Source organism: Carassius auratus, chromosome 9, assembly GCF_003368295.1.
Source record: "Carassius auratus strain Wakin chromosome 9, ASM336829v1, whole genome shotgun sequence".
Taxonomy (NCBI): Eukaryota; Metazoa; Chordata; class Actinopteri; order Cypriniformes; family Cyprinidae; genus Carassius; species Carassius auratus.
Genome location: NC_039251.1, coordinates 644,753 through 667,891, shown reverse-complemented (window position 1 = coordinate 667,891; position 23,139 = coordinate 644,753). Strand labels below are relative to the sequence as shown.

At 40.5% G+C, this 23,139-nt stretch overlaps 1 protein-coding gene across 1 annotated transcript in view; it reads right to left on the bottom strand.

The window, feature by feature from the left end:
* Positions 1–1,749: 1,749 nt before the first annotated feature.
* The window catches only part of LOC113108120 (structural maintenance of chromosomes protein 1A-like), a 53,609-nt gene continuing 32,219 nt past the window's right edge, over positions 1,750–23,139 (bottom strand). Inside the window, exons 6-26 of the mRNA XM_026270948.1 lie at positions 22,163–22,421; positions 21,575–21,715; positions 21,408–21,490; positions 21,234–21,333; positions 20,527–20,634; positions 20,251–20,436; positions 19,992–20,171; positions 19,641–19,787; positions 19,408–19,545; positions 18,929–19,045; positions 18,731–18,837; positions 17,362–17,503; positions 17,024–17,169; positions 16,776–16,929; positions 10,546–10,659; positions 10,292–10,448; positions 8,718–8,872; positions 6,223–6,374; positions 6,071–6,140; positions 2,558–2,668; positions 1,750–2,275 (exon numbers count right to left, since the gene is read on the bottom strand). Coding sequence (XP_026126733.1) covers positions 2,201–2,275; positions 2,558–2,668; positions 6,071–6,140; positions 6,223–6,374; positions 8,718–8,872; positions 10,292–10,448; positions 10,546–10,659; positions 16,776–16,929; positions 17,024–17,169; positions 17,362–17,503; positions 18,731–18,837; positions 18,929–19,045; positions 19,408–19,545; positions 19,641–19,787; positions 19,992–20,171; positions 20,251–20,436; positions 20,527–20,634; positions 21,234–21,333; positions 21,408–21,490; positions 21,575–21,715; positions 22,163–22,421 — 2,842 coding nt within the window. The 3' untranslated portion in view covers positions 1,750–2,200. The remainder of the gene's footprint in view (positions 2,276–2,557; positions 2,669–6,070; positions 6,141–6,222; positions 6,375–8,717; positions 8,873–10,291; positions 10,449–10,545; positions 10,660–16,775; positions 16,930–17,023; positions 17,170–17,361; positions 17,504–18,730; positions 18,838–18,928; positions 19,046–19,407; positions 19,546–19,640; positions 19,788–19,991; positions 20,172–20,250; positions 20,437–20,526; positions 20,635–21,233; positions 21,334–21,407; positions 21,491–21,574; positions 21,716–22,162; positions 22,422–23,139) is intronic.

Genomic DNA, 23,139 nt, shown 5'->3' with positions numbered 1-23,139 from the left:
AATCAAAGTACGCTGTTCTTCTGAACAATGTCTTGAACGACCCATTTTCCTCAGCTTTCAAATGCATGTTCAACAAGTGTTGGCTTCATCCTTAAATAGGGGCCACCTGATTCACACCTGTTTCTTCACAAAATTGATGACCTCAGTGATTGAATGCCACACTGCTATTTTTTTGAACACACCCCTTTCAACTAATTCAACTAATTGCCCAATTGCACAGCCTTAAGAGCGTGCATATCATGAATGCTGGGTCTCATTTGTTTTCTGAGAATCTACTGAACCTACTGGTAACTTGTTTGCCACGTAGCAATAAAAAAATATACGAAAAACCTTGATTATTCTGGTTAGTCACATTGTACTGCTATTATTTTGAACAAAACTGTATACAATTTGCAGTTTATCTGAAGATTGTTTTAAGTTCACTTAAATTAAAATTTGTCATTTTTCAGAGCCTATTAACTTAAAAATAATGGCTTTCAATTATATTGTAATGTTGAAAGGATATAATTATTGGCAAAAAATTAGGAAAAATGTATTTAATTAATTTAATGGAGACATCAGTAACAAACTAAACAAGGTCTTCAGGATTACTGGAAAGTAAGGTGGAAGGTGAGTTTGATCAAGGTTGGAGTTCATATCTTATCTTTTAATAGCTTAAACAGAATTCAGAAAACAGAGAAGCAGGTTTTAAATTTAGTATTTAGCATTTGTTTATAAGCGAGTGTTATAAGCGAGTGTTATAAACTCTTGGTATATAGAGAACATCTTTAAATTTGCAAAGACTAAAATCTCAAATCCAAAGAGATATTCTTTATAAAAGTTAAGAACTCATCCATACCCCAGCTCGTTCGAACACACACCCACATCTAAGTCATTATGTGAGAAGATTTGCATAACACCGCCCAAATATTCAGGCAAAGAAGGCGTACCTTTTATTCTCATTGCAGTATTGTTGTTGCCGCCACCACCTTTGTTTGGCCTTCCAAAAGAGGATGATATCCACTCCGAAGCGTAGTCCAGCCCGGGGTCATCACATGTGGTTGCCTCAATGGTCGCTTCTTCATAGTATCAGCTGGAAACGCCGTTCTCAAGCAGGCCTCTGCTCACTCAAGGCTGTGGTGTGACACCGTTTCATTGAAGGTGTGGCAGAGGAGAAACAATACAGTATGTGGAGTACATCATGTTGAAAATGTTTTTTTGAACCTTAAACCACATAAAACACATTTCAATACACAGAATAATGTTATTTTTAGCAGCTTCACGTGAGCCCTTTAAAGTATCATTTTATTACTTTGTTTCAATATACATTTTTTTATCCATTAATGACCATTTAAAACCCAATGAATCGTATACATTTTTATCATTTTTTTTTTTTTTAAAGTTCATCAATATCACCTCTGAAGAATCTGTGTAAATATACAGTACTTTCACACAAACTTGCCAATAGATTGAATATATAAAATATTTCAGAAGCTGCATCTGAAATGGTGTCTAACAAATTGTTGAATCCATTTTTTTAAGCCACTATTTTTAATTAGATTTAAATATTTAAACCACAACAGAATCTAAATCTAATTTATCCGTCACAAAGATCCATTATACACATTGTTAACTGCATTTTAATGTAACAGCATGTGCTTGTGTGACTTTATGAGCTCGACATATGCCCAGTTATAAGCTGCATGTGTCTATTACAACATTAAGACCACAAAGCAGTTTATGATGAAGAATTCAAATGAGATATTCATGTGCAATATTACTGGGAAGCAAATTTTATTTTCCAAGAGAAAATTAGTTAAAACTTGTAATAAAAAGGACAAATACAGTCAATACAAAAGTGGTGATAAAACTTTTACCAATCAACAAAAACAATGAGTTAAACTGCAGGTCTTAGTCATTACATAACCTCTATTGTAAAGTTTTACATTAAAAAGTTTTAAAGCCAATCATGCGGAGTTAAACATTTTAGAAAAGTCATACTAATATTGTTTGATTAAATTTATCAAAATTACATGATTTTCAAAAACACTAAACAAAAACACATTTTGACTTTAGAAGGTGTAAAAGGGGGAAAAAACTAAAAGAAAAACAATCATAATGATTATATTCAAATCTAGCAAGGGACAGTAATGTGTAATCTTTGAAACAAAACACTACAGAAACAAAACAGACAAATGTTTCTAGGTATCTGAATAATGTCTCATTCATTGGTATTGGCATCAGGGTACTGGGAGAGGTCAAAGGTCAGGACTTTACTGATGACACAGTCTCCTTGCTGTTAAGGAAAGGAAGACAATGAGTGACAAGCACATAAAGTCAAGCCACTTAAATTATACAGCGGTTTTCAAAAATACACACGGTTTCAAAGCAGCTTTACAGAATTCCATACTGTTCATGTACTGTTCTTGTATCATGTTAACTTCTTAATACCTTTAATTTCACATTAATATATCTGTATATAACATTAAGCAATTTAGAGGTGGGTAGTAGTATTTAAACTAATGCCACTATATTTTACATCATAGTGAAGAACACAAGATGTTTGTGTGAATCTTACCTCTGGATAAACTCCGATCAGGGAGTCTGCTTTGGTGTAAAACTCCTCTTTGAGGGAGATAACTATAGCCTGGAAGTTCTGCTCTGACTGATCCTTGATGTAGTTTGCAACCTACACAAGACAACACACATGCACAGGACAATTTTCTATCATTATGACAGTATACAGTATGACTTGTTAATCTGTGTTCTTACCACTCAATTTCACCTCAGACTTTTTAGGTTATGACAATCAGGAGCTATGATTCTATCTTTGGTTAATGGTAATTAGCAAATGCACTGGTGCTCAGTTCACACAAACAATGATTCAGTCATTATTTTCTAACCCTTATGTCAATTCAAACCTATATGACCTGTATGATATTTTAAAGAAAGTCAATCTTTCGTTCATTATCTGGCTCGGCTCGGTGTTCATCTTCATTTCTCTCTTCACAGCAGTTTAGTCAGTGTACTGTTTGTGTACATGAATTACTCCGGGATATTGGTTTGTTTGAACTCAGAGGGAGTGTCAGCCACATTAAAAAAGTTGACAGCTTATTGTGGATTAATGCTTATTGGAGACGTGAACCATTTCAAACGATTCCGTTCGATTTGGTGAACTGGTTAAAGAAGATCCTGTTACATCGAGCGATTCGTTCGCAAACCGGATATCACTAAACTGCTGTGCTGTGAACACGCTCACAACAGATACGGAAGAGAAGACAATGATGAATAAAGTCGTAGTTTTTGCTATGTTTGGACCAAAATGTATTTTCGATGGTTCAAAAAATTCTAACTGACCCTCTGATGTCATATGGACTAACTACTTTGAAGATTTTTCTATTACCTTTCTGGACATGTACAGTATACCATACACACATTTTCAATGGAGGGACAGAAATCTCTCGGACTAAATCTAAAATATCTTAAACTGTGTTACCAAAGATAAAGGTAGGTCTTACGGGTTTGGAACGACATGAGGGGGAGTCATTAATGTTTGGTTTAAATGACACAGAACATCTAAAGTGAATTCTAATTTCATACTTACATCGCAGTCTATTCATTAATTAAAATAAAGTATAGTCAACCAAACATATAAAAGGTTACACTGGTTAGTTTAAATAAATAAAAACTCATTAATGCAAATTCTACAAATTCCTACGAGTCTGGGAATGACATAAAGGTGTTTATACATATACCGTATTTTCCGGACTATAAGTCACACTTTTTTTTCATAGTTTGGCTGGTCCTGCGACTTATAGTCAGGTGCGACTTCTTTATCAAAATTAATTTGAAATGAACTAAGAGAAATGAACCAAGAGTACAGCCGCGAGACGGTGCTATATGCTGCTCAGTCTATGCTACAGGAGAACTGGGCAGCACAGAGCGCCCTCTCGCGGCTGTAGCTGGTAATGTGAACTCTTGGTTCTTGGTTCTAAATCAGGGTATATACAGCAATCCTTAAGTTAAATTTACTACTTTTTAATACCTTTTTTACTACCTTTAGAATATTTTTTAAAACCATCACGACACTGAATTGCAAGTGTAAATCAGCGACCTTTCTATTATTTACACAGATTTTGACATATATAACATACAAAAAAATAATAGATTTAGAGACTGATGTTGACAGCATATTGCACATTTATTTCACTTAGTAAATAAAAATAAAACAAATACCATAAAATGTGCAATGGAGAAAATGGATAGTGTCAGCACACTGGCTGGTATTCATTGCAAGTTGATGCATTACAAACAGGCATCTTCTATGAACTGTTGCGGATTCACAAACTGCACCACAAATTTGTGGGGGTGGTGGTGGAGGTGCAGCCGCGCAGACAGCTGAGATTGGTAGAATTAACTGCTCTCTCCAAGCACGCATTCCATTTTTATGTTTTTAGCACTAAAAATAAAACCAATGCCATTCTTTATACTTATTAACAATTGTGTTTGAAGTTTTTCTACAAGTTATATAATTATGAAAAACAGTAAACAAGTTTCACCCAAATTTAATTTGTCTTTTAATTTATAAAATTTAAACACATTTTATTTTTGGTAAATAAAGGGGATTTGCTATTAAAATTAAAACATGGAAGAAATATTGAGATTTATTTCTTTAAAAAATAAAGTTTTTTTTTTTTTTTTTTTTCAACAGTGGTAGCAGTATCACATACATTTTATTAATATTAGTAATATTTCTAGCACAATGCCCTTATGTAAAAAAAATTATTTTAGGCCTAATGAATGCATATTTGTCATTTTGAAATTTCTATTTGCGCATTAGCTCCGCCCACTACCGGAGAAACCGGTATGTCTTCTGCTTTTTCGAAAATGAATATGAATAATTCCAAATGAACTCCATTATTTTGACAGGAGAAGACAACAGATGCTGAAATTAATGCAAGCGTCATGCGCTTCAGTCTATGTAGTAAACAAACCCGCACGTCTCTGCCATTCATTAATTCACACAGAGACGCGCAGAACACGGATTCATATTTCAAACAACTTTTGCGGCTTAACATTTACAGATACTGGTCCATATGGAGATTTGATTTGATTAATTTATGCTTTCACAAATTCCATGACTGTCCATATTAAAATGTAAGTTTAATTTACATGACTGGATTTTGAGATTCCTTACTCGTTTTCTGCTTCGCGGAAATCATAGCGGGGTATGCGTCAAGAATCGGGTTTGCATGGGACCGTACTACCGGTCCTTAAAGAAACCTGGTACTGTCACATTTAAATTTTTTTAGTACCGACTTGGTACCGAAGTACCGGGTCTTTTGACAACACTACTGCCTGTTATTCCCTGTACAGGCCTGAGCCAGTCCTTAAACGCTGGGTCGTTAACCCAGCTATTAGAAAACTTGCATTTGTGCAAGAAGACGACGATGTTTGTCCAGTCGTTGAAGATATGCCTTGAAGCAAGTCTAAAATAAAACGTAAGTCAGCCACTTCTGTTGAGCGCGCAGTGTTCTGAGATGATGGCGAACGACCACTGAATATGACGTCAGCATCAAACATACGTTGAGACGGAAGATCTTTGATTATGTGCCCAGATATGCTAAAGCCCATATAAACGAACTAACGCGAACGCAGATAGAATTTCAATCAGAATAGGACACCTGATAGTCTGGAAAAAATAATACCTAATTTGGAAAAAAATAATACCTCTGAGACCACATTTAACACTTTTAATGGCCTTAAATTTGACCATTTTGATTTATCACTTTTTAATACTTTTTAAAACCCCGCGGACACCCTGTAAATAAATGTGACTTATAGTCCAGTGCGACTTATATAAGTTTTTTTCCTCGTCATGGCTTATTTTTGGACTGATGCGACTTATACTCAGGTGAAATTTATAGTCCGAAAAATACGGTACAATTTTTATTATTGGGTAAATCATTCTTTTACAATTATTTTTTTCTAAGAAGAATCAATAGATGTTGTTAAATGTACATCATATTGTAGTTACACTTAAGTGATTGTGTGTGACTTTTTTAAGCAGTCACCCTGGTGAAAAACAAACCTTGCCAATATTGGTATTGTCCAGGGCTGCATCAATCTCATCCAGCACAAAGAAGGGAGCTGGCTTATAGCTGTAGAGGTAAAGATATTGTGTCAGGAACTGCCTAATGAAGGGTGTGATTTGATATGAGAGTAAATATGTGCTGTACATACCTGTGAATGGCAAACAGTAATGCTAGAGCCGCCACAGTCTTTTCTCCTCCAGACAAGTTGTCCATGGGCCTGAATCGTTTGCCTGGGGCTACACAGTTATAGTTGATACCATCCAGATATGGCTCCTCTGGGTTCTCAGGGCCCAGAAACGCCTGACAAAACACACACATACACACACACACACACACACACACACACACACAGACACAATTATTATTATGTGCAAAAGCCACTCAAAAAAAAAAAAAAAAAAAGCTTTCTCACCCAAAATAAAGTGGTTTTAGTCTGGATAAAAAGCAACTAGCAGGACTGTAAAATGAATAGATGTGATTATGATCATTTGATAAACAAATCCAAATGCTTCCATATTCATGATGCATTTGGATGTTAAACTATATATATATATTTTTTTTTTTACGTAAGCTAGATTTGTACTTTACACGGATTCGCACAAAGAAGTTTTTGCTTCACATAACAGCAGCGTGGAAGGGTATAAGGTCTATTTAAACTAACCAGTGTAACCTTTTATATGTTTGCTTGACTGTACTTTATTTTAATAATGAACAGACTGCGATGTAACTTTGAAATTAGAATTCACTTTAGATGTTCTGTGTCACTTATACCAAACACAAATGTTGCTGGTTGCTTTTTCAGTTAAATAGATTTTTATTTATCAAGTTGTATCTATTTCATTTAAATGTATATTTAAGTTTACATTTATGTTCCAACTGAATTTTAACCTGTGCTATATATTTAATACTTGGTCAGTTTCTTGATTTGCTTGGCTAACTTTGGATAAATATGTTATTTTAATACCGTGCAGTGCAGTGCACAAAATGATAATTCGAGAGATGGTTCATGTCAGTGTTCAATAAATTATGATATTAAGTTTAGAAATGTTGTGCATCCACTTACTGTTAGTGTGACATTTTAGCATGCAAATAAAGGGGAAAACTTCAAGATATCGGCCTTAAAATCAGCAGCACATATCGGCTGACCCTGACCTCTAAACATTGGCATCGGTTATAGAAAAACCTGTATCGGCCGATCTCTATCCTGAACCCAAAATATATTTATTTTTTCCATAACGAATAGTCAAGAATATATATACTCATGTTTATGATCTTTGCTGAATAAAATGCTTCATTCTTTTTTTCGGAGGAAATCCAATAATAATGAAGGGAGACGTGAAAAACGGACATGTTTTCATATGGATTACTTTATCACAGAATATTTGTTTTCAGCAGCACTTGTTTAGTTTAAAAGTACACGTCAGGCTTTCTATAGATCTCTCTCTCATGTCTCTTCGTTGAGTATTCACTGTGTTACAGTTCATTTTAATGATGCGTGTCTAAATGAAGATCAGCGCAGACAAAGTCTGCAGACAGCACACCTTGTTTGTTATCTTTATTTTATAAGTGCACATAGTTTTGTTGTTCTTATGTCTGTATACAAAAAAGTAGACCCTTTACAGATTCGATTGATGTATTGCTCTTATCTGTATGATCAAAACTGAAAGTGTCATTTGAGTTCTTTTCGGGGTTATCAGGAGAAAATGCCTCAATGCCTATACACGTTAATCGACTTCAGAGGGTTAAGGTTGTGTAGTGGTTAAAGTTCATATAGCAGGTTAGAGACCCAGTGAGTCAATGTATAGAAAAATAATGTAGTATCTAGATTTAAAATCTTTAAAATCTTTAAATCTACTTAGAAATATGCTACTTGATGCTTCTAGAGGTGTTTTTGTGAGAAAATCTGAACAATGCCAAAACTGGAAGTGACATAATTCGAAAGAGTGCAGTAAAATTAAACAATAGAATAACAATAAAACACAATGACAGCATGGACTCTGGGGTTATACTCATATTACAGACTAATATCTGGCTTTATATACAATTATAAAACCGGCCAAGAGAGCAGGGAGATTATTCTAATAATGATTATTAATGTTTATCCGTGCCATTGATCCCGATGACCGAAAACTCGACTACAAATTACTTTGCTAAGAGGTCTTTGTGTTCGCGCAGAGAGAGAATGAGAATGGCTATTCATCAATTTTACTTCACAATAATATATATATATATATATATATATATATATATATATATATATATATATATATTTTTTTTTTTTATGAAAAAAAAAAAAAAACCTCAACAGAGAGAACAAACTCCTCACAGATGTGTTTTTTTATTCACAATAAGACACAGAATACATAGAAAAACTGAATCTATAGGACTAATAGAGAATTACACTTTGTTTTTGTCACACCCTATTTCATAATTACTTTTAAAAGTAATTGTAGCCAAGTTACAGAGAAAAATTCATTTAGACTGTATTATAAATGTATATATATGTCGTTCCTACACAATTTTTCTATACATTGACTCACTGGGTCTCCAACCTGCTGTATGCACTTTAAGTACTTGTGAAGGATGTGTATCCTTAGCTGCCTTTTTAAAGATGTGATTATTTGTTGATGTACTTTTAAGTACCTGGGCACTGCTGTTGCGGGACAGAGCTTTATATATCTCATCAATGTTGGTGGCCACAGACTCAAAGCAGGCGTTGAAACGGTCAAACCTCTCCTTCTTTATCTGTTCAAATGACTGCTTGGCTTTCTTCGCCCTCTTCCTGGCAGCTTCAAACTCTATGATGTTCAAACAAACAATAAAGACAGTTAATGAACATTAGGAATGCTGCAAACACAGACAAGCTGAGCGAGACAAGTGACAAGGTCCCACTCTATAAGGTTAAGCGTTTTAAAGGGATACTCAATAATGAAAACTGTCCCATAAATTACTCACCATCAAGCCATCCCAAACCCATTCTAAATCAGGTTTCATTGAAAATATCTTAATTTGTGTTTCAGAGTCAACCCTCTGGAGTCGATTAACGTGTAATAATTCCTTCATTTTCTCCTGATAACTCCGAAAAGAACTTAAATTACACTTTCAGTTTTAATCGTACAGATAAGAGCAATACATCAATCGAATCTGTAAAGGGTCTACTTTTTTTGTATACAGATATAATAACAAAACTTTGTGCACGTATAAAATAAAGATAACAAACAAGGTGTGCTATCTGCAGCCTTTGTCTGTACTGATCTTCATTTAAAAAAACGCGTCATTAAAATGAACTGTAACGCCGTGAATACTCAATGAAGTGACATGTCAACAAGCTTGACATGTCTACTTTTAAACTAAAAAAAAATTCTGTGATAAAGTAATCTATATGAAAACATGAGAAATGGATTTCCTCAGAAAAAAAAGAATGAAGCACTTTATTCAGCAGAGATCATAATCATGAGTAAGTCTCTTTTTATTTATTTATATTCTTGTACTAGTTTTCACATAACGTGTAAACATTTTACTAGTTAGACTTTTTTGAATTTTTTTTTCCAAACTATAATTCCTGACTAAATCTATAATCAATTACCATGAGATTAGATATAGATATTTATAAGAAACTGAAAAAAGCACAAATGTCAGGGCATGACAAAACATCTCCAGGCCCCAAAAATACCCTGAGACTCCAGAGGGTTAAACGGAAATCATGGGGGTAAGTACAGGGGCTGCTGGGTTAAATGCAGAGAATCAATTCCAAGTATGGGTTACCATACTTGGCAAATGTCACAACTTTCACTTAAAGAACAAAATGTAATTATTTTGTGAACTAACCCTTTAGTTCATTAAGTACACACATACTGAAGGGGAGAATTCAAATCTAAAATGTTTTCATAAGAATTTGTGTTGTGGGAGGGGAGAAAATATAATATTACTAGTATTATATACTAGCAATTCTGAACAAAAGCATGTTACATGTTGATGGTGGTTAGTGTAGCTCGGTTACGCACTAGATATGCTACCATTGTCCAGCTTCTGCTCTGTTAAATGTGCAGCCTAGGTACTGTCCGTTTCACTCAATCTACATAGTAGCATGCTGCAAAATTTATTCAAGACTCTTAAAACTATTTTTCACGTGAGATTTATTTTCTAAAAAAAATAAATCAGCTTTTATTCTCATGGCATGCATTTAAATTTTTTCATATAGGCAAGGAATGACTGACCGTCACTGGTCTCCTGGAATTTGTCTCTAACACTCTCTAGTTTCTCCATGGCTTTCATGTTGGGAGCACTGATTCTCTGCAGGATGCTCTGCTGCTCATTGAGTCTCTGATGCAATGTGTTCATCTCTGCCTTGATCTCCTCCTCTGACAGTGAGTCCTGCAAAGCATCAGTCACATCACATTCTCAACACACTATAACACTTGAGAGTAAACAGTAGTTTAATGATAGTGTAAAAGTGCAAGCACGGCTGTACTTTTAGGTTCTCTGACAAGCTGCTGTAGTCGATCTCGATAAGAGCTTCCTTGGCCAGGACGGTGCTAGATGTCTTCTGACTGCTGCTGAGGCTCTCCTCAGCCTGAGAACTGCCCTACAGCACAAACACAAGCAAGGATGTTAGGTGGGTTTATAAAATACCCTAGTAAAAAGTTGGCATGATTAATTTCCACTTTGTAGAATGATCATGAAACTTTATATAAAAAAATGGTTTTATTTCATGAAAACTATAGAATGTGTTATTATAATAATGATAATTATAAGAAATAAAATTTTCATTACTTTATCTTTTATATTTTAGATTATTTGCCTGGGATACATTTTTAAAAAGTTATGAACATACGCAGTTCATGGAGTAGTTGCCTTTTTCTGAGCTCCTCTCCTCTCCACTGACATTGCATATTGAATATTTATGTAATTTAAGTTCCGTCAATCCACTAAAGAGTCAATAATTATTTTTGGAGTGTTACTTTGTCAGTTGTTTTGAGTACCGAGTGCAATTTAAGTGTGTGGAGAGTGTGTGTGGCAGGGGGGGCGTGGTTTAGCGAAGTCTGCAGCGGGAGAGAGGATCAGGAGACGAGCGGTAAGTGAGTGGTTTGGGCAGAAATTATTATCACCTGTTTCTTGTTCTAGTAATTGGCGTGGAGAGGGTATAAAACGCCAGGGGAGACGGAAGCAAGAGAGAGAGAGTCGGACTGCTGGCGGAAGCCGAGACCGGAAACCGGAAGCCGGAAAGCGAAAGCTCCGAGTGAACGCAGCAAAATAGAAGTCACCATATGGTGTTAGAAAACCTTTGTTTTATTTTCATTAATAAATTGACGTCAGCAGTCCAGCCGACCCCTTGTCCTCTTCCTTACCCACACGAACTCACAACACTGGTGCCGAAACCCGGGAAGGAAGACGGACCGACGCCGCCGCCATGCAAAGCCCGTCCTCCACGCCGCTTGCGGACATCATCTCTTCCCTCGCGGTCCTCCACCGCGAGCAACACCAGGCGCTGCTGGATCTGAGGACCGATCAGGAGCGACGGTTCCAGGCCATCGTCCAGGCCCAGCAGGAGGACCGCGAGAGGTTCCGGGGCTGGTTCGATCGGGAGGTTCGCGCTGAGGCCGCCGGGCCGCCCGCCATGCACCTGCCACTGCACAAGATGGGGGCCCTGGATGATCCGGAGGCCTTCCTGGAACTTTTTGAGAAGGCAGCCGAGGCCTGCGGGTGGCCCCGGGAGCAGTGGCCGGTGCGCCTCATTCCCCTGCTCTCCGGCGAGGCCCAGGTGGCCGCACAACAACTTCCAGTGGCGAACCTCCTGGTCTTCGACGACCTGAAGAGGGCCATCCTTCAGCGGGTCGGCCGATCGCCCGAACAACACAGACAACGCTTCCGCTCCCTGGACTCGGGCGAGGCCGGCCGACCCTTTGCGTTGGCCCAACAGCTCCGGGACTCCTGCCGCAAGTGGCTACTGGCCGAGGGAAGCGACGTGGAGCGAGTCGTCGATCTGGTGGTGCTGGAGCAGTTCATCACTCGGCTCCCCAAGAAGACGGCCGAGTGGGTCCAGTGCCACCGCCCCGCGTCGCTGGAATCGGCCATCCACCTGGCGGAGGACCACATGGTGGCGTGCCCAGGGGTCGGCACACCCCCACCTACTAACTCTCTCTCCCCTTCTCTCTCTCCCCCTTCTCTCTCTCGCCCTGTCCCTCTCCCTAGGTCCCGTCCACCTGGCCCTCCTCGTGTCCCGCCCCGGGGGCGGAGCGGGACGGACCAAGGCCGTTTCGCGAATACAAGGGCCCCGCCCAGGGGGGCGGTCCTCGGCGCTGCGGGAGGGGACAGTACTTCCGTCTCCCCGCTCTCTCCACGCCAATTCCCCTCTCCACTCCCTGCCATTGGGGCGGCGGGTAGGTCTGGGCTGGCCTGTTGGCGTTGCGGGGACCCGGAGCATTTCGTGGACAGGTGTCCTGTGATGGAGGTGGAGATGATGGTCCGGGTCCCGGACGACCCACGGGCCACCCCCGGTCAGGCTGGCGAGTACCAAATACCCGTGAGTATCAAGGGGGGTACATATCCGGCCTTGGTGGATTCAGGATGTAACCAAACCTTGATCCATCAAAGCCTGGTTCAACCGGGGGCGTTGGATACAAGCCGCGTGGTTAAGGTGCGGTGTGTACACGGGGATGTGGTGGAATATCCGGTCGTCCCAATTTGGATTCAATTTCGGGGACAAAAACATAGTGTGGAGGTGGCGGTTAGTCCCCACCTCCGGCATCCAGTAATTTTGGGGACGAACTGGCCCGCGTTTACGGTTTTATTGGGGTCGTTATGTGCGGATGCCTCTTGGGGAAATAAGGCACGGAAGGAGACCGCGCGGGTGCAGGTGGGGGAAACTGAGCCAGGACCGCTGGGGCCGGCTTCAGGGGAACCGAGCGGAATCGGGAGACTAACTCTCTCGGAGCACGATGACTTTCCCCTGGAGCAGTCTCAGGATGAGACGCTAAAACATGCGTTCCAACAGGTCCGCACCATCGATGGCCAGCCTCTCCGACCGGCCCTTCCGCTCTCCTATCCCTATTTTGCCATCTTAAAAGACCGGTTGTATCGAGTGACCCAAGACGCTCAGACAAAAGTAAATACAACCCAGTTGTTAGTTCCAAAGAGCCGCAGGGAAATGCTTTTCCATGCAGCTCATTCTAATCCTATGGCGGGCCATTTGGGACAGGCAGCCACACTAAATCGCCTCATGACCCGATTCTTCTGGCCGGGCATTCATGACAACGTGCGCAGGTGGTGCGCGTCTTGTCCGGAATGTCAGTTGGTGAGCCCACCGGCCGCCCCAAAAGCGCCGTTGCGCCCTCTCCCATTAATGCAGGCCCCCTTCGAAAGAATTGGTATGGACCTCATCGGGCCATTAGAGCGATCGGCACGAGGACATCGCTTTGCATTAGTCATAGTTGATTATGCAACACGATATCCTGAAGCAGTGGCCCTCCGCAACATTTCCGCTAAAAGTGTTGCGGATGCCCTGTTTCGTCTTATCTCCCGGGTGGGGGTTCCGAAAGAAATCCTTACTGATCAAGGCACGGCGTTTATGTCACGTACGCTACGCGAACTATACGGATTGTTGGGCATTAAGTCGATTCGAACCAGCGTCTATCACCCACAAACGGACGGCCTGGTCGAACGATTTAATCGCACTCTTAAATCCATGATCCGTAAGTTCGTTCAGGAAGACGCCAAAAATTGGGATCGGTGGCTAGAGCCCTTGTTATTCGCTGTGCGAGAAGTCCCACAAGCCTCCACGGGGTTTTCCCCCTTCGAGCTTCTCTATGGACGCCAGCCCCGGGGGGTGCTTGACGTTCTGAGAGAAACTTGGGAGGAGGGACCATCTCAGGGCAAAAACGAAATTCAATACGTACTGGACTTGAGAACAAAACTCCACACATTGGGGCGGCTATCAAGGGAGAATTTGTTACAAGCCCAGGACCGCCAGAGTCGGCTGTATAACAGGGGAACTAGGTTACGCAAATTTGCACCGGGAGAGAAAGTACTTGTATTACTCCCAACGTCGAGCTCCAAATTATTGGCTAAGTGGCAGGGGCCGTTTGAGGTCGCACGCCAAGTCGGGGATCCGATTATGAGGTAATACGGTCCGATAGGAACGGGTCGCATCAGGTTTACCATCTCAATCTCCTTAAAAAATGGAATGAGGCGGAATCAGTGATGTTGGCAACGGTGATTGGGGGGGAGGATGATCTCGGGCCAGAGGCGAATCTCAAACCACAATCCCTCGCCCTGGCTCCAGGTGGAGATCACCTCTCGCCATGCCAACTCACTGATTTAACGAAGTTACAGGCAGATTTTGCCGATGTCTTTTCGCCCCTACCGGGCCGTACTAACCTCATTCAGCACCATATCGAGACCGAGCCGGGCGTGTTAGTTCGCAGCCGGCCGTATCGCTTACCTGAGCACAAGAAAAAAGTAGTTCAGGCTGAATTAGGCGCTATGCTTGACATGGGGGTAATAGAAGAGTCCAACAGTAACTGGGCGAGCCCGATAGTTTTAGTTCCGAAAACGGACGGCTCAGTCCGGTTCTGCGTGGATTATCGCAAGGTGAATGCTGTGTCGAAGTTCGACGCGTATCCAATGCCACGAGTTGCTTGATCGGTTAGGCACGGCTCGCTTTTATTCGACATTGGACTTAACGAAGGGTTATTGGCAGATCCCCTTGTCTCCATTATCCCGAGAGAAAACAGCTTTCACAACGCCGTTTGGTTTACACCAATTTGTTACCCTTCCCTTTGGCTTGTTCGGGGCGCCTGCAACCTTTCAGCGCCTCATGGATAGAATCTTGCGGCCCCATGCGGCATATGTGGCTGCCTACCTGGATGATATCATTATATTCAGTAATGATTGGCAGCGGCATATGCAGCATCTGAGGGCTGTTCTGAGGTCGCTGAGAGGAGCGGGCCTCACGGCCAACCCAAAGAAGTGTGCGATTGGGCGAGTGGAAGTAAGGTATCTGGGCTTCCACTTGGGGCATGGACAGGTGCGTCCCCAAATTGATAAGACAGCCGCTATTGCGACCTGCCCACGTCCCAAGACCAAAAAGGAGGTGAGGCAGTTCTTGGGGCTGGCGGGATATTACAGGCGGTTTATTCCCAATTATTCGGACCTCACCAGCCCCTTGACTGACCTCACTAAAAAGGAGGTGCCAGATACGGTCCAGTGGACGGAGCCGTGTCAACAGGCTTTTACCCAGGTCAAGGCTGCTCTATGTGGCGGGCCGTTATTACACTCTCCTGACTTTTCTCTCCCTTTTCTGTTGCAGACAGACGCGTCGGACAGGGGGCGGTCCTGTCCCAGGAGATAGAGGGGGAGGAACGGCCGGTGCTGTACATTGGCCGCAAGCTCTCAAAGAGAGAGGCTAAGTACAGCACCATTGAAAAAGAGTGCCTGGCCATCAGGTGGGCCGTCCTCACCCTCCGCTATTATCTCCTGGGACGGGAGTTCACCCTCTGTTCGGACCATGCTCCGCTGCAGTGGCTCCACCGCATGAAGGATACCAACGCGCGGATCACTCGTTGGTATCTAGCTCTTCAGCCTTTTAAATTCAAGGTGGTCCACAGGCCGGGTGTTCAGATGGCGGTGGCTGACTTCCTCTCCAGAAATGGGGGGGGGGGGGGGGGGCTGCAGGCCGGACGGCTCCCCGGCCTGAGTCGGGCGGTGGGGGTATGTGGCAGGGGGGGCGTGGTTTAGCGAAGTCTGCAGCGGGAGAGAGGATCAGGAGACGAGCGGTAAGTGAGTGGTTTGGGCAGAAATTATTATCACCTGTTTCTTGTTCTAGTAATTGGCGTGGAGAGGGTATAAAACGCCAGGGGAGACGGAAGCAAGAGAGAGAGAGTCGGACTGCTGGCGGAAGCCGAGACCGGAAACCGGAAGCCGGAAAGCGAAAGCTCCGAGTGAACGCAGCATAATAGAAGTCACCATATGGTGTTAGAAAACCTTTGTTTTATTTTCATTAATAAATTGACGTCAGCAGTCCAGCCGACCCCTTGTCCTCTTCCTTACCCACACGAACTCACAACACTGTGTTTTGTCACTTTGTTGTTCTTGCAAATAAAACACTGACACAATTATAAACAAGTACATTAATATTCACAATAACATCGGTTGATTGAATAATTCAGTAAATATAATTCCTTTATTTACCTTTGTAAAGAAATCTGATTGCTCACTGCTGTCTTTACCAAGGACATCTTTACCTGTGTTGGCCACCAGCTAAACTAAAGGGAGGGGTAAGCGGGGGACTGAGCCTTTGGCTGCAATTCACATCTCACCGCTAGATGCAGCTAAAATTTACACACTGCAACTTTAAGTAGTGTTAAGAGGTCATATTGCAAATGAATCTTTTTTTATGAGGGAGAAATTTGGCTCATACCCTTAAGGTGGAAATTTCAACAAACTAAAAATTATCTGTAGGGTACTTTGGGATAAATACACACTCTGGCGACATCCAAGAACAATTTAAAATATTTTATCATTGCATTGTATGGCACCTTTAAAGTTCAAAATTACAAATAGTATCTACATAACTAATTTCAAGCTTAATTTTATATTAAAATAATTTTAAGCCTATGAAAACACAAACTCAGTCAAGTGTCCAAACTTCTGATTGGTGGTTCATGAGTTTGAGAGATTATGCTGTCAAGGCCTGCCACACACCTCTTCCTGGCTGATGTCATCCATAGTTCCTGATCGGAGGGGAAGTCTGATGTCCTGCATCTTACAAGCCTGCAGTAGATTGTGTCTGTCACTACGTTTTTGCTCCAGCTTGGTCTCAATGGCTGTAACCTCCTTCTGCAGCTGCGTCAACTCCCTAGCCAAACACAAACATTTTTCCTCACATCATCATACTCATTTTCTTGAAAAATATCCATGCATGTCTAGAATTAAAAAATGAAAGTTCTCACTTGTTGGCACCCCCCAGTTTCTTGCGGATCTCCTCCATGTCATGATTTTTATCATTAACCTCAGATTTCTTGGCCAGGTGCTGGTTTTTCAGATCCTGCAGCTGTGCCATGGTTTCATCAATGATCTTCATGTTCCTTTGCTCTTCCTGTTAAAAAATATTAAATGAAATTCAATGAGATCAAACATTATTTCTATGCTTAATAGAGAGTATCATTATGATAGTACCGTATTTTTCGGACTATAAGTCGCACCTGACTATAAGTCGCAGGACCAGCCAAACTATGAAAAAAAAGTGTGACTTATAGTCCGGAAAATACAGTATCTGAAAGTTGTCTACCTTCTTGAGTCTCTCTATCTCATTCTCATCTTTCTTGACCGTCTGTTCCCACATGATCACCTTCTCCTGGTCTTCCTTAAGCTGGTTCTTCTCATAGTCCAGCTGGATAGCCAGACGCGTCTTCTGAGTCTCAAATTCCAGGCTACCCAGGAGTTTGGGGAAAGGATTAATCATCAGTTCCATCAACTATTTGCATCTGACCATAACAGTTTAGTACTCCCTACAAATTCTTAATGACAGACTTAAAATAATAATAAAGATAATTCCACATTAAGGTAGGGCTGCTCGATTATGACAAAAATCATAATCATGATTATTTTGGTCAATATTGTAATCACAATTATTTAACACGATTATGAGGGGGCCATATGACCAAAACTTAATGAGTGATTTATTTAAAGAAAGTGATACATATCAAATATGTATTTTCTGTAATATACGGTTGCTATGACATCTACATTGTAGAGACCAGCGGAATTTGAAACAAACAAAAAGTCCACAAAATTATTGAAAATTACTGAAAATAATCAAATTGTTTAAAAAAAAAAGCAAAGGACAAATACAATAGACTAAAAAGATACCAATGAAACAAACTTTAATGTTTATTTTATGCAAGTCTTAAGCAGTTTACAGCCTACTACAGAAATTAATAATCAATTGTAAAATAAAACAGCAGTCTTCACTGTAAGAATTAAACTTTTTTGTTTCTTAAAGCTACAAAAGTCCTTCACTCAAGAGCAGTGTGATTATAAATTTGTCTTTTGTTGTTTGATTAATAAACACAGTCACAACAGGAAAATACCCCACTGTTACTTTAAGAGCCGCACGGATCCAAATTACCGTAACACACGTATTTTCATTCTCAACTCTTGACGTTCATTTATTATATGACCGACGAAGGTATACATGAATAATAACTAAGCGCAGCATTTTGACACAATTTTGCATTTATTTGAGCGTTTAGGCGCGCGCCTTGAGCTAAATGGTGACTTTACATGTCCGTGTTCCATCTCTAAGCACATATCTCTTCCTTAGGAGCAGCGAAAGTTCTCTTTCACGCTTTTAAAAACATTAATAAATAGACTTTTATAAATAAAGCATGTCCCATTATGCAAATGTCATGTAACACGATTTTACTGATTTGCACGGGAAATTGGGCTTTAATGGAGGAACGAAAGCGCAGCGCTGCAAAAAGAGGGCAGAATGGGGCACTAAATCTCGATTATAGGATTTTCATGATCATTGGAGGCCAAAATCTAAATCGAACCATTTCTTCAATTAATTGCACAGCCCTACATTTGGGTGGAAAATGTGCAGAATTATATATATTTTTAAAGATCAATGTTTTTTTTTTTTTTTATGACCTCACCGTTTCTTTGCAATCTCATTCTGTCTCTTTACTTTCTCTTCTTCAAATTCACGAATGTTACGAACTCCAATCTCTTCACAGAACTCTACAAAAACCTCATCCTCCACCTGGAATGAAAGACAAACATCAACAAGACTGAAGACAGGTGATAAATTAACCAAAGTAAAGTTGTTTTTAGATAACGGTGCTGTGTCCTACCAAGTTCATGCGGTCTTTCAGGTCTTTCATCTCTCTCTCTCGTGACTGTATGATTCTCTTAATGTCATTAATGCGTGGACCAAAGTTAGCAAGTTCACTCTCCAGCTTTGACTTTTCCTGAAATTACCCCAGTAAAAAAATGTGTGACAAATATATCTACTGCATTTAAGTCATTTCTGATGAGAAAAGTATACAAGCAGCAAAACAGATGAGTTCTGACTAATTTTAGATTGGATGGGCCACATTCAAAGCTGTTACAAAATGCCATTAAACACACAGCTGTGACTGAACACCAATTAAACTCACTTTTTTATGTATTAAGTGGCAATGCTATTACATCATAAAATAATTTTTGTTAACACTTTACATTAAGGTTCTAATATTATTATAATTGAACATTTGGATCTTATTTCTTCCACTTTTTATAAAAGCAATTAGCAGCATTTTGGAACAACACAAGTTGACTAAGCGGTGGGTACCTGCATGTTAAGGGACAGGTGTCTGGTCTTGGTTTGCTCCAGATCACTCTGAGAGTATTTAAGTCTCATCTGCAAACCATGAGCTTGAGACTGCACCTGACGCAGCTCTGCCTCCTTTCTTTTTGCCTTCATTTGCTCCTGATATTCACACATAGACATCAATCCAATCAGTCAATGTCAAATTTTCTTGCTCATATCACATTAAGCATCACTCGGTTTCAGAAATTACTTACTTTGAGCTCGTCTGTGAGCTTCTCCTTTCTGTCTTTCAGTTTATCAACAGCTTTCTCATCCCAACGCCGAGCTTTGGCCTTCAGATCACTGGCACCTCCAGAGATCACTCCAGACTTCTGGAATAATGTCCCATCTAGAGCCACAGTCTAAAAAATAACATCCAGAACCAATAAACTGAGTAATTCTTGTCTAAGAAATAATCACCACACAATTCAAGGTGGTGGTACAGGCTTTAGACAGTACATTTATGGACTCCTTTCCATACTCCAGTCACCAACAATCGAATGCATAATACACTCAAAACCTATCAATAGCTGTATTTTTTGTGATGTGATTTTCTTCCTTTGTACCTTGTGTCTGTATGGTCCTCCAAAGGCAATCCTGCGAGCATCCTCCACGTTCTCACAGACCAGGGCATTTCCACAGGCATACTGCAGGGCTTTCTTAATCTGTGGTGGCTCATATCGAATTACATCAATCACCAATTTAGCACCACGTAGCTCACGCAGTTTCTCATCTGTGGGCCTGACCTGTTGAGGACATTATAATACATGATCCAAGTGGCTCAAGCACAACACACTCAGTGAAAACTAAATCCAGTGACATCACCTCCAGGTAGTCGAGGGGCAAGAAGGTCTCGGGTTCCCCACGCTGCTCTTTTATGTACTGGATACAGTCACGACCCGTCTTCTCAGAGTCCACAATGATGGCATCCATGTTTTTGCCCAGAACTTTAGTAACAGCAATCTGAAATTTCTTCTGTGTGGGTTGGCACAGGTCAATCAGTCTCCCGTACTGGAAAATGAAATAACCATATGTGAGCATCCAGCTATATTATACACAAAATTTAAATGACACTGGAAACAGTGAGGAATCACTTCTCACCACTGATCCAGGATACAGCCTCTTGATACTCTCCAGAATCTCAGCCTTGCGCTGTTGTCTGCTGTTCTCCTGTCTGTCAATACGAGCATCACCCAGCTGCTCCATCACCTGCATAAGTCATAGTCAGAGTTTACATCAGTTACATAGTTACTGATGCACACCTCGACAAAGCTATCATTCCTGGCATGGATTTGAATACTGAATCTATTAGGTTAGGTTAAAAGAACATTACTCAGGTTTCAAAAAAAAAAAAAAAAAATGCAACAGAAGGACACTCCTGCTTTATCCCTGTACATGAATCAGCACTATACTTTTTAGGCATTACAAAAAGGTGGAATGAAAAAAAGGCATTAAAAACTTCTCAGAAGACAATTAGTTGCTTTCAGAGATGTACTCATATAAAGCCACTCCAACAAAATCTCCTCATTCACTCAAATGTGCAATTTTTATTTTTTTATTTTTAAGAGACCACCTGAAGAGACCATCAAAATTTGCATTCTTTGAATTGAGAAACGTAAGCAGCCCTGTGTCACCAGACTATTTGCCTAATCTTCACATAACTTTAGACCTCTGTGGATAAACAAAGCAAGAGGCCTTGGAGGGGAAACTGTTCTGGGTAATCTCGGTGGAAACGCAGCTTATGATATAACTGCATTTTTGTAAATGTATAATGAAGTATTTTAGCGCTTCCCTTTCTGAACTCTTACCTGGTTAAGCTCCATGTTGATCTCATCTATTCTTCGTTTGGCCTGTTCCACCTCTTCTGTGAGCTCCTCCTCCATCCTCTTCTGCTCATCCAGCGACTGTCTAGAAATGACATGCAATGACATGCACTAACAGTTGTCTGCCATATCAGATGTAGCTTTGTGAAGTGTTTGTACCTGCTAGTGGTGATGTAATCCTCCAGCTTCTCAATGCGTTTCTGGTTCTCTTCAATCTCTCTGATCTTCTGCTTAATCTTGGCCTATCGATAACAACAATCACAACAAATCAAGCTGCTCTGTTGTTTATTTTACTGTATAATTAAGTCTGCAGAAACTTTTTGCACCTCTGTTTCTATTTTCTTCCTCTCCTCCAGGTCCAGACGGTCCTGGTCAGCTTTTTGGTCTCTGTTGAATTTCTCCAGCTCCTGAGCCAGTGTAGCAGCTCGCTTGCTTGCCTCCTCCTTCAGACGGTGATATGCCTTAACCTAAACACAAACAATGACAACAGCAACTTAAACTCAGTATTTTTAACTGCACGGTTAAAGAAGCTGTTATTAAAATTTGTTCAGGATGTAAAAGCAGTATAGAGCATTTTAGCCTTTACTGATTGTAAACTTATATTTGTGCAGCTTTATCTTTAAGAAAAGCAAGTAACTGGCAAGATTAAACAGGTTATTTTTATAACAAACACTTGTTTTTCACACTAATTTTCCTTTTATGGCAAAATTATTTTATTCCTAAAAAAGGTCTTAAAAATTAAATATCTGAATAATATCTTGAGGTGTATAAAATGCGCAGACAACAGAAAACTTTAGCACACAATCATAGGCAGTTGGCCAACTGTCGCACTAGAGTGGTCTATCAAAATTCAATTGCACAGGCAAATAAATATGCTGCATTTATCACAGTATAGAACCCTTTTTCAGCTGTACCTGGTTCTCTTCCAGCTGTAGATCTTGGCCCTGACTTTGAGCCTCCTCCTCCATTCGTTCCTCAAACTCCTGTCTGGCCATCTCCACTGCCCCCTGTTCACGGTCTAGCTCCTCCATGTCTGCCTTGCGTTTTTTGTAGCATTTCTGGGCGTTCTGCAGTGATTTACGGGCAGCCTCTAGTTTCTTGATCTTGTGAGAAGTGTTCTCCTTGGCTTTAATGTACAGAGGCCTTTTCTGATTAAGCTCTGCATCCTTCTCCCTGTCAACATTTAAAACAAAATGAATTACTTTTTATTAGCTGGGTTCTAATCACATATTATCATGAGACTAATTCTCATCTTCTTGGCCTACCCTGATCCATTCTGCAAAAGCTCAGGACTAATTTCAGGGCATGTTAGAACTTACAAATGCTCTGCTTGTTCAGGTGAGGACTAGAATCTGCCAATAATATTGTCCTATGACTCAGCTTGTGATCTCTCAATTTGTCATTGATTACATTTTGATTACATAAAAGATGTGGGAAGACTTCAGCGAAGAAAAATATGCACTCAAACTGATATGGCAATACTGACACAATCCTTAACTTGGCAGGGGACGGGGCGGTATTGAAACACCAAAAAACACAATGCACTGGGACAGCTAATCAATCACAACACATTTCATATTTTTGGTACGAGGGCCTTCATCAAACCTGGAACTAACAGTCGTTTGTGCAAGGCTGGGGAGAAAGTTATTTTAATAATCAAATTTTTGGAAGCAATCAAAAACAACAAAAAGAGCAATGAAATATAAGTGCTATAACAAGTCTCAATTAGGTTAACAGTACACATATCGTGGGCTTTTAAATAATATAATAGTCTAATAGTCTATCTGGACTTCTGACTGACTTGACATTTATAGACTGCGGGTATCGCTGTTGGACAGTGTTTTCTCTGCTTCCTGTTGGCCTGCTGTAGCTGATCGTAGCTCCGTGTAGC